Source organism: Tachypleus tridentatus, chromosome 10 (genome assembly GCF_004210375.1).
Source record: "Tachypleus tridentatus isolate NWPU-2018 chromosome 10, ASM421037v1, whole genome shotgun sequence".
Lineage (NCBI taxonomy): Eukaryota > Metazoa > Arthropoda > Merostomata > Xiphosura > Limulidae > Tachypleus > Tachypleus tridentatus.
The window spans coordinates 97401432-97414453 of record NC_134834.1 but is presented as its reverse complement, the minus strand read 5'-3'; the positions used below and the strand labels follow the sequence as shown (position 1 = coordinate 97414453).

The window sequence follows — 13022 nt, the reverse complement described above, 5'->3', positions numbered from 1 at the left end:
ATAGGATCTAAAATTATTTTACTATGTTGGAATGGTACTTAAAGTGTAAGTGCAATAGGTTTCTATCACATCTGTTGCTTTATAGACATCAGAATTAAACCTGATAAACAATTGAAAGAAGCTTGTTGTTGTATTGTCATATCAGTAACGTTATTCAACGCTATAAATAAAGGCCCTGAAATCATTAAACCTCCATCATTAATTAATTACTTTTGACAATTTTATTGTGTAGTGTAGCTCTTTTGCAGTACTTCTTATTTATATCTGATAATAATCAGTATTTCATTATATGTACTGCTACTTCTATTTTGTGGTACTTGTTATTTGTATCTGATAATGATCAGTATTTCATTATATGTACTGCTACTTCTATTTTGTGGTACTTGTTATTTGTATCTGATAATGATCAGTATTTCATTATATGTACTGCTACTTCTATTTTGTGGTACTTGTTATTTATATCTGATAATAATCAGTATTTCATTATATGTACTGTTACTTCTATTTTGTGGTACTTGTTATTTGTATCTGATAATGATCAGTATTTCATTATATGTACTGCTACTTCTATTTTGTGGTACTTGTTATTTATATCTGATAATAATCAGTATTTCATTATATGTACTGCTACTTCTATTTTGTGGTACTTGTTATTTGTATCTGATAATGATCAGTATTTCATTATATGTACTGCTACTTCTATTTTGTGGTACTTGTTATTTATATCTGATAATAATCAGTATTTCATTATATGTACTGTTACTTCTATTTTGTGGTACTTGTTATTTGTATCTGATAATGATCAGTATTTCATTATATGTACTGTTACTTCTATTTTGTGGTACTTGTTATTTGTATCTGATAATGATCAGTATTTCATTATATGTACTGCTACTTCTATTTTGTGGTACTTATTTGTATCTGATAATGATCAGTATTTCATTATATGTACTGCTACTTCTATTTTGTGGTAATTTTGTTATTTATATCTGATAATAATCAGTATTTCATTATATGTAATGTTACTTCTATTTTGTGGTACTTGTTATTTGTATCTGATAATGATCAGTATTTCATTATATGTAACTGTTACTTCTATTTTGTGGTACTTGTTATTTGTATCTGATAATGATCAGTATTTCATTATATGTACTGTTACTTCTATTTTGTGGTAATTTGTTATTTGTATCTGATAATGATCAGTATTTCATTATATGTACTGCTACTTCTATTTTGTGGTACTTTGTTATTTGTATCTGATAATGATCAGTATTTCATTATATGTACTGCTACTTCTATTTTGTGGTACTTGTTATTTGTATCTGATAATGACAGTATTTCATTATGTGTACTGCTACTTCTATTTTGTGGTACTTGTTATTTGTATCTGATAATGATCAGTATTTCATTATGTGTACTGCTACTTCTATTTTGTGGTACTTGTTATTTGTATCTGATAATGATCAGTATTTCATTATGTGTACTGCTACTTCTATTTTGTGGTACTTGTTATTTGTATCTGATAATGATCAGTATTTCATTATGTGTACTGCTACTTCTATTTTGTGGTACTTGTTATTTGTATCTGATAATGATCAGTATTTCATTATATGTACTGTTACTTCTATTTTCTTAATATTCTTGTTAATCGGCTTTTATATCGAATCTTTATCAATATCAAGGTGTAGTTTCAATGTACTTTTTCTAAACCAAACCTTTCAACTACTTGATCGTGAACGTAGAATAGTCATGTTTTTCAGATGTATATGACATAGTTGTGAATGTAGAATGGTCAATGGTCATGTTTTTCTCTGTTCGTTGCAATTATGCTATTGAGATACATTACATTATTTTTACTTTCTTGTTAGTGCTAGCTAAATACATGACTAGCTAAGACAAACTGTGGCAAGTACATGGTCTTATATGAATTAGGCTTAGTGCTTTTAACTATAGGAGTTCATGGTTTTTATAGTCTTTTCACTTTTAAATTAGCAGTTTTAAGTTCAGTATCTTAATGTAATGTTACATTTGGTTCATCATACAAGTATGATACAGTACTTAGAGGGATAACCCTGTGTGATTTTTATGTATTACAACTAGTAACATGTAAGATTGTTGTTTTCTTACTATCTTTACTTTGTAGTAAGATCTACACTTCTGCTTTTATTCCTTTATAATTAAAACAATGTAACTGGTATATTAAAAACTTATTCTGATATTTTGCAAAGGGTTTAAACCCCCATGTAAAAGTGACAACAATAAAACCCATAAGTTGGTTGTGAAACAGACTGAACACATTTGTAATACAAGAGAAGTTTGGGTGTTGATATACTGAAGAGCTAAAGTTTTTAATTCTAATATAAATCATGTCTTTAGTGAAAGGAATGTGATCTGGACTAATATTGTAAGTTCTATAAAGTAATGTTTTATGTACATAATGTCGTACATATCATTTGGTAATATCTTGTAGTAGGATGTATCATGTAACAAGGGTTAGGTGGTGTTATTAAAACCACCTGTATGGTAAGCTACTACATAGTCACTAGTAGTGGTAATCAGTTGTGTGTGTCTCTAGTGAAACAGTGTATGAGGACATGTTGAAATAAACTATTACATACAGTCACTAGTAGTGGTAATCAGTTGTGTATGTCTGTAGTGAAACAGTGTATGAGGACATGTTGAAATAAACTATTACATACAGTCACTTGTAGTGGTAATCAGTTGTGTGTGTCTGTAGTGAAACAGTGTATGAGGACATGTTGAAATAAACTATTACATACAGTCACTAGTAGTGGTAATCAGTTGTGTGTGTCTGTAGTGAAACAGTGTATGAGGACATGTTGAAATAAACTATTACATACAGTCACTAGTAGTGGTAATCAGTTGTGTGTGTCTGTAGTGAAACAGTGTATGAGGACATGTTGAAATAAACTATTACATACAGTCACTAGTAGTGGTAATCAATTGTGTGTCTGTAGTGAAACAGTGTATGAGGACATGTAATAAACTATTACATACAGTCACTTGTAGTGGTGATCAGTTGTGTGTGTCTGTAGTGAAACAGTGTATGAGGACATGTTGAAATGAACTATTACATACAGTCACTAGTAGTGGTAATCAGTTGTGTGTGTCTGTAGTGAAACAGTGTATGAGGACATGTTGAAATGAACTATTATATACAGTCACTAGTAGTGGTAATCAGTTGTGTGTGTCTGTAGTGAAACAGTGTATGAGGACATGTTGAAATGAACCATTATATACAGTCACTAGTAGTGGTAATCAGTTGTGTGTGTCTGTAGTGAAACAGTGTATGAGGACATGTTGAAATGAACTATTATATACAGTCACTAGTAGTGGTAATCAGTTGTGTGTGTCTGTAGTGAAACAGTGTATGAGGACATGTTGAAATGAACTATTATATACAGTCACTAGTAGTGGTAATCAGTTGTGTGTGTCTGTAGTGAAACAGTGTATGAGGACATGTTGAAATAAACTATTACATACAGTCACTAGTAGTGGTAATCAGTTGTGTGTGTCTGTAGTGAAACAGTGTATGAGGACATGTAATAAACTATTACATACAGTCACTAGTAGTGGTAATCAGTTGTGTGTGTCTGTAGTGAAACAGTGTATGAGGACATGTTGAAATGAACTATTATATACAGTCACTAGTAGTGGTAATCAGTTGTGTGTGTCTGTAGTGAAACAGTGTATGAGGACATGTTGAAATGAACTATTATATACAGTCACTAGTAGTGGTAATCAGTTGTGTGTGTCTGTAGTGAAACAGTGTATGAGGACATGTTGAAATGAACTATTATATACAGTCACTAGTAGTGGTAATCAGTTGTGTGTGTCTGTAGTGAAACAGTGTATGAGGACATGTTGAAATGAACTATTATATACAGTCACTAGTAGTGGTAATCAGTTGTGTGTGTCTGTAGTGAAACAGTGTATGAGGACATGTTGAAATGAACTATTATATACAGTCACTAGTAGTGGTAATCAGTTGTGTGTGTCTGTAGTGAAACAGTGTATGAGGACATGTTGAAATAAACTATTACATACAGTCACTAGTAGTGGTAATCAGTTGTGTGTGTCTGTAGTGAAACAGTGTATGAGGACATGTAATAAACTATTACATACAGTCACTAGTAGTGGTAATCAGTTGTGTGTGTCTGTAGTGAAACAGTGTATGAGGACATGTTGAAATGAACTATTACATACAGTCACTAGTAGTGGTAATCAGTTGTGTGTGTCTGTAGTGAAACAGTGTATGAGGACATGTTGAAATGAACTATTACATACAGTCACTAGTAGTGGTAATCAGTTGTGTGTGTCTGTAGTGAAACAGTGTATGAGGACATGTTGAAATAAACTATTACATACAGTCACTAGTAGTGGTAATCAGTTGTGTGTGTCTGTAGTGAAACAGTGTATGAGGACATGTAATAAACTATTACATACAGTCACTAGTAGTGGTAATCAGTTGTGTGTGTCTGTAGTGAAACAGTGTATGAGGACATGTTGAAATAAACTATTATATACAGTCACTAGTAGTGGTAATCAGTTGTGTGTGTCTGTAGTGAAACAGTGTATGAGGACATGTTGTAATAAACTATTATATACAGTCACTAGTAGTGGTAATCAGTTGTGTGTGTCTGTAGTGAAACAGTGTATGAGGACATGTTGAAATAAACTATTATATACAGTCACTAGTAGTGGTAATCAGTTGTGTGTGTCTGTAGTGAAACAGTGTATGAGGACATGTTGAAATACTTGTTTGAAAGGTCAAAGAAATGATATTCAAGTACCAAAAAGCTTTCTTATTATATCTACACTAATGTTCAAATATACCTGTGTTAGACTGAAATAGAGTGACCATAATATACCTGTGTTAGTTTATGTATGAAGTTCACACTGCTAACCTCATGGTTTTTAGGAAAATAAACAAACGTGTGGCTGCAACGAAACAAACTTGAAATACATTTATGAAACAAAGTTAAAATGTTTATGTCTACATAAAGATGAAGTTCTGTTTACTTGTGTATTTTTAGGTTAACTTATTATTATTTGATCTTGTATATTACTTAACTCTAAGGAGAGTGAAATTATTGAGGTTAAAAATAGATAAAAATTTGCATTTTATGGACAATAGAAAGTTTTTATATATTTCAAAATAATGTATTAAAAACATGGAAGAAGTTGAAATATGGAACAAATATTGTAATCACATTTTATAAATACCATTACCTGAAGTAATTTTCAAATATATATTAAAACTAAATGCATCAAAAGTAACAGGCTTTATGTTTCTTAAAGTGCATACACATGTGACATTTAAAATACATTAATCCACCAGTTTTATTGTTGGAACAAAATATAGTAAGATTGTGTTGTCTACTCAGAGTTAGTTGCTGGTAGCAATCGAGTTAAAGAAATGTGGAGATAACTGGGTTGTCGTCAGAGTTGAATATTTCAGGTAGAACTAAAACTTGATCTTGTATTTATGAAACATTGAACCTTATGTAGAGTTTTAAGACTGGACTATGTATTGTTGATAGGTACTGCTTCCACCAGACTATGAGATCGGCTTCCAAGCAGCTTCCTAACCTGCCTCTTACTCCAACTCACTCCTCCTTCTTACTCTGAGGCTACCACTAATACTTCTGCTGTCATCACCAACAACAACAGTGTGTAGGTTACTGAGACTCCAGAATCTGCTATGATGAGTTGAATTTGACTTGTTTTTCTTTTGTTCAATTAATGAGTGTTGTTAAATACATATATTCTCACACACAAATTATAGGTTACCTGTCTGCATAGTAAACAGTTAAAGCTGTAATGAGTTAGTAAACTTCAATAATAAATATATGTTGCATAAAATATACAAGTTTAATTTGTGTAATCTGTTTACATCTTCAGTGAATCAGCAAGGTCTGATGAACAGAGAAACAGAAGGTAACATATTAAGAAAAAAGTGCTTTGTTACAGTTGTCAATGGTTTTTAATACACGCGTGAAAATTGTTCAGTGTTTTCATAAGTGGGATATTTTGAACGACTGTACTTGATGAATAGACTTAAAACTTCTTTGTTATGAAACGGTTAAATGTTATGGATAACATGTTAACTGTTGTAATAAAAACAAGCTGCTAATACATTGGATCTAAACAGTAGTTCATGAGATGAACCTTCATGGTTTCTTTTATGATGCTGAATCATCAAAACAAAATCTGCTTACTGAATGAATGAATGATTCAAAGTGTTCTTTATTAGTGAGGTAACCATATTTGTATCTTCCAATAGTGATGTATAGTAAGTTTGGATTCTATCTTTAAAATGGGAAATTGTGAAGATGTTATGTCAAAAGAGAGAAAATATTAGAGGTTTTGTTATATTCTCTAACATCATCTTAGAAGACAAAAGTATATTTCTAAACATTATAGCAGGTTATTTATCCTTCTAATTATCTTTACTTACATAAGTCAGTAAAACATTTACAGTGAACTAAGTTTTCTTAGAACTAGAAAGATGCTTTGTATATGTTTTTATATACTTGTTTAATGTAAAATATTAGGGTAATTAAGTTTTGACATCTGTTACCAGCTTCGTTTTAATGTTTGATGTAAGTATTCTCTGGATTTCTCTTATTTCCAGTTGTTTTAAATACTAACATCTGATCAAAGCAAACTATTCACATAGAATGTGACCCACAAAAAACTTGTTAATATACTGAACTTCCATGTTATAAAAATATTGTTTGATCAGTTGGTTGCTATTGTGTGGCCTCAAAATACTTAATATAATTTGAGTAAAGGATATAGAGAAATTCTTTGATACATTATTTGTAACAAATCAGTCATGTTATACTTGTCTATACATTACATTTACAAAACAAACATGCCAGTTAACTATGTTCTTGCATTTTGTTATTATTATTATTATATGCTTAAAACCTGAATATAATTATTGAACACGAATGATTGAGTCACAATAGAATATGTAGTGTATTATTTGAGCTGTACATTTAGTACAAGTTTTTATTTAAACTAATAAAATCAAATTGAGTAATTTCTCAGATTCCTATACATTAGTTACATAATAAATATATTCTGTGAATTTTAACTAATAACCTGTGAAGAAATCTAAAAAAGTAAACAGAAGATTTTATTAAATGTTTTAGAAGAGCATGAAAATATGAGATAAACATACATTTTGTATCTGTGTGGTGAGTAATGACACTAGCCCGTATCGGTAATGACACAAACTTTGTGTTTTTGACAAATAAAAGAAAAAGCTAGTTTTTACATTTTGAACTACGTGATTATACTTCTGGATGTTAAGCTTGTCAAATTCTACTATTTAACTGATAGCACAGTTCAAAAGCGTGTTTTATTTTTGGAAAATGTTTCTCATTATGATAGATTATAGCCACTGTAAATAACGCACATGCTTTCATTGTAAAGTTTTTGTAGTAGGTAAATAATGAATGACTTGTTTAATTCCTGTCTTTTTATTGTGGTGTTTTTTCTCTCTTATACTAAGTGTTCATCCATTAATTACAGATGTTTCAAATATTTTGTTTCTAGATTCATTTGAATTTTTGTAACTTTGATTTAACTGAGGTAAAAAAATGAGTAACAAAGTAGTACATGTGTTATATGAAGTTCAAATCTTTTTATGTGTTATAAAACTATTTCTCAATAAACGTTTTTGTCCTTCCCTGAAAAAGATTACTTACTACAGCCAGCAAACACAATAATTAGAAACAGTAATGTGTAGAAAAATATATATATGAATTGTTTGTTGAGAAAATATTTTACGTAAAAGAGCGAACAACGTTTTGACCTTCATCGACGATGACCAAAGAAGGTCGAAACGTTGTTCACTTCTCTACGTAAAATATTTTCTCAACCCAAACGAGCCGTTTTTACATATATATTTCTCTACAAGTGGGTTTTCTCGACATCACTGAAAGTAATATGTAGTTAGTAAAGTTTTTAATGTTTGCAGCTTGAATAGCTATAACCTTGGAAACAATATTTGTAATGATTGTGCAGTAGAATGTGTAAGTTCTTGTAACGCACTAATCCACACACATACATTACTTATGTATTGACACAACATGCATGTATTTAGATATGTGTTCCACCGAGTTCTGGTACCACTTACTTTTCCATAATATGCCATAAATAAGTAACAATTACACTAGAACTTGTGTAACATGAAAGTGACATAAAACCTATTTGACCAACATACGTTTTATTGTATTAATAGATTAGAAGGACCAGCCAAACGCACATTTTCACGTTCCTTTGACTTTAGTGTTTTAACTATACATCTTAAAATCGATAATCTATTTGTTTTAACTCTGTTATTTTGCATACATGAATCGTTCTGGTCAGACGTAACCTGTTTATTATTAAACTTTTCCACAACATAAAACTTAATTTCTATTAATTTACTATTTATGTAATTTTAGTATATATTTCTACAACACGTATTTCTTGCAAATTTATGATTTATCGGCTCATCTGAAGGGTTTAAAACATGTAATTGATTGTTATTTTTAATTGTTTCATGATGTCTATGGACGTACAATGTTACAGCACAGATAGACCATAGTGTATTTTTCAAATTCAAATCATAATTATTTAATATTGCAATATTTTAATGTGGTTATTGTAATTGTATTTACGAAGTATAAAAAACAAACAATGCATGTATTATTGAATAGATGGCACTACCATCCTTTTAAGAATATTATTGTTAACAATAATCACTTTGCAGTGTTAAAAGCTCAAAAATATTTTTTGCCAAATATAAATTAGTGAAATACATCTCGGAGAAGTGAAGCTAGCTGTATTCCAAAGGTCATAGTGATTTACAGATATTGTAGTTTTGTACGTAATAATATCAGCCCAGATACTGGTTGTCATACCCTTTCTGTGACTTTGTGGCCTGGGCAAAGTTTCTTATTGATGAGTTGCAAGGGAACATCTGATTGTAGAATATTCTCTATTGTGAAATGTTCTTCATGGACATAATAAATCCTCTGTGTGTCAGTAATAGGATCATTGGGGAAATTACTTCCATTGTGTACTATGTATACAAATATTCGTTTATACACTTTATGACCCATAAGAGATTGAAAACAAAGTATGTTCTAGTCAGTATATGACAATCCAAAGTTCAGAGCACAATTAGTTAAATGACAGTCCAGACATGCCAACCAATAGGCCACATTCAGACCGTTAATTGTTTCAGATATATTAAAGCAGACATAATTAGTGACAACTAATGCAATAGCTATTGCAGTTTAATGACATTAAATGAACCATAAGGGTAAAAGTTTGTTCTTAGGATGGTAAAATCCTAAACAATATTATTTCATCTGATAACTAAGATTAGAATTTTCTTTGTTCTTACCCACAAAAGCTACACAGCTTTTTAGCATTACAAGTCTTCAGACTTGCTGCTGTGCTATTGAATAGTTAAGATTAAATAAACACTTGAAAACGTAAAATATCGATGATGTTTCTTCAGTGACTTCACTTTTCATTTATGATCTTTTGCCTACAAGATATTTTAAGAGGTGCTTTTAAACAAGTTTGGATTAGAAAACCAAAACCTAGAGAGACTAAGGAATGAAACAAGTGACAAGTAATGTAATGAGTTTGTGTTAAGTGTTGTCAAACACTCATTGTAATGATAGTTAAACAACGAGGAAATGAAGTTATTTGAACCCATACAAAAGTATTTATTACTAAATCTATGCTTATTCATACTATTACTTAAATATAAATAATTAGGAAGAAAATTTTACTGTTTTCTTACAGCAAGTTTATACAGAGGATTATCCTTGATCTATTATCATAAATCTATAAATGTACTACTGCCCTGCAAGAAGACGTGTTTATGTGATGCTGAAACATGAAGCCATGGTTTCTGTATACACAGAGATATATCCTGATAATGGTGCAAGACTATTTACCCATGAAAATTTTGTATACCAGTATTTTTCCCCCTCAACGAGACTGACAATACCAGCCATATGTTTGGTGTCCAGGTAATGTTTTGTTACCCCTTAATGATATTGACAATACGAACCATATGTTTGGTGTCCAGATAATGTTTTGTTACCCCTAAATGATAATGACAATACTAATCATATGTTTGGTGTCCAGATAATGTTTTGTTACCCCTAAATGATAATGACAATACTAATCATATGTTTGGTGTCCAGGTAATGTTTTGTTACCCCTTAATGATATTGACAATACTAACCATATGTTTGGTGGCCAGATAATGTTTTGTTACCCCTTAATGATGTTGACAATACTAGCCATATGTTTGGTGTCCAGATAATGTTTTGTTACCCCTTAATGATATTGACAATACTAGCCGTATGTTTGGTGTCCAGGTAATGTTTTGTTACCCTTAATGATATTGACAATACTAACCATATGTTTGGTGTCCAGGTAATGTTTTGTTACCCCTTAATGATATTGACAATACTAGCCATATGTTTGGTGTCCAGATAATGTTTTGTTACCCTTAATGATATTGACAATACTAACCATATGTTTGGTGTCCAGGTAATGTTTTGTTACCCTTAATGATATTGACAATACTAACCATATGTTTGGTGTCCAGGTAATGTTTTGTTACCCCTTAATGATATTGACAATACTAACCATATGTTTGGTGTCCAGGTAATGTTTTGTTACCCCTTAATGATATTGACAATACTAGCCATATGTTTGGTGTCCAGGTAATGTTTTGTTACCCCTTAATGATATTGACAATACTAGTCATATGTTTGGTGTCCAGGTAATGTTTTGTTACCCCTTAATGATATTGACAATACTAGTCATATGTTTGGTGTCCAGGTAATGTTTTGTTACCCCTAATGATATTGACAATACTAGCCATATGTTTGGTGTCCAGATAACGTTGTGCTACCCCTGAGTCTCACTGATAAACACTAACAACATATTTGGTGTCCAGATAATGCTGTGCTACCCATGAGTGGCAGTGATAAACACTAACAACATATTTGGTGTCCAGATAATGCTGTGCTACCCCTGAGTCTCACTGATAAACACTAACAACATATTTGGTGTCCAGATAATGCTGTGCTACCCCTGAGTCTCCTGATAAACACTAACAACATATTTGGTGTCCAGATAATGCTGTGCTACCCATGAGTGGCAGTGATAAACACTAACAACATATTTGGTGTCCAGATAATGCTGTGCTACCCCTGAGCCTCACTGATAAGCACTAACAACATATTTGGTGTCCAGATAATGTTTTGTTATCCCTGGATGAGGTTACAATACTAACCACATATTTGGTGTCCAGATAATGTTTTGTTATCCCTGGATGAGGTTACAATACTAACCACATATTTGGTGTCCAAGTAGTGGTGTGTTGTCCCAGAGCGACACTAACAGTGTACTTTCCATATATTTGCTGTGTCCAGTTAATACTGTGTCTTTGTAGATCTATAAGAGGTAAACCATTGTTATTACGTGACATCATTGTAGTTTGTTCCATTCTTGTCATGACAGTGTTTCCAGCATGTGAAGAGTATAATAGAGAAATATAACAAGTACAATTTTTCTTTATTTTATACCACTTTGTTAGATCAGAATGAACGCTACATTTTGCGTGAAACTTCTCCTATGAGTTGGCCAAAATTCATTTTGGAACAGTTATGTAATGTATCTGTGATTTGAGAGTTAAGCGTAACCTTGTACACATCTCATCTTGATAAGTTTTGTTCTTCTATTGGACAGTATTTTACACCTTTTTTAAGCAATATGACTTTTTAGATTTGAAACATATGTTGTTACAGATGTAATCAACTGTACAGTATGTTTGGAAAAGTCGTCCTCCATAATAGTGTTTTCTCTGCAACAGTTTTTGTCCATTACATTGTACACGTCTTGTTCAAGATTACCTATAGCTGTTAAAATCAAATATCCATGTTTATCGTGTTATGATGTGGGGGATAAGTTTCAAACCCTGATGATGTCCATCCTCAGCTGTTATAATGGAGTTTAAGTATATTTTAGTCTGAATTAACTTTGTTTCTCAAATGGTCACAATGACCAAAGAAATAGCTGCATCAGAATAGTTCAAATGCTAACTCTTATGTGATGTCCAAGTTAAATGTAATTGTCCCTCGGTCGCATCAGGAATACGAGATACGGAGGTGTATGAGTATTTACTGTAGTATATTTGCTCTAAGTTCAGTATAAACTCGCAGTATTCAACTGATATCCATATACGACAAATTAGACTGGTACCCATTATTAAAATATATCGGGTGTATCTTCTCTTAAAGACACTCTTGCAAACTCCTACCTTCAAGATAGTCAAGGTGGTTCCTATCCTTAAAATATATAGGTGGATCTTTTCTTAAAGACGCTCTTGGAAACTCCCACCTTCAACATTGTCGAGATTACTCCTATCCTTAAAATGTACATGGTGGATCCTTTCTTAAAAACGTTCATGAAAACTCTTACCTTCAAGATAGTCAAGGTTATTCCCATCCTTAAAATGTCTACTGGCTTCTCTCTGGAAGATGTTCATGGAAACTCTTACCTTCAAGATAGTCAAGGTTATTCCCATCCTTAAAATGTCTACTGGCTTCTCTCTGGAAGATGTTCATGGAAACGTCTGTCTTCATGATAACACTATATAACACAAATTATGTTCCTTGATAGTATGTGTTATTACACTATGTTCCAGAAATTATGTTCCTGGATAGTATGTGTTATTACACTATGTAACACAAATTATGTTCCTGGATAGTATGTGTTATTACACAATGTACCACAAATTATGTTCCTGGATAGTATGTGTTATTACACTATGTAACACAAATTTTGTTCTTGGATAGTATGTGTTATTACACTATGTAACACAAATTTTGTTCCTGGATAGTATGTGTTATTTCTTTATTGCTTATATTGTAAAAGTACAGAAAATGTCCATTATTCCCTTCAAA

General features: G+C 31.6%; 1 protein-coding gene across 1 annotated transcript in view; it reads right to left on the bottom strand.

Moving 5' to 3' along the window:
- LOC143228417 (laminin subunit alpha-like) overlaps positions 1-12643 on the bottom strand; it is a 20328-nt gene extending 7685 nt beyond the window's left edge. The window contains exon 1 of the mRNA XM_076459680.1: positions 12538-12643. Within this exon, the coding sequence (XP_076315795.1) occupies positions 12538-12643 (106 nt within the window). The remainder of the gene's footprint in view (positions 1-12537) is intronic.
- Positions 12644-13022: the final 379 nt, after the last annotated feature.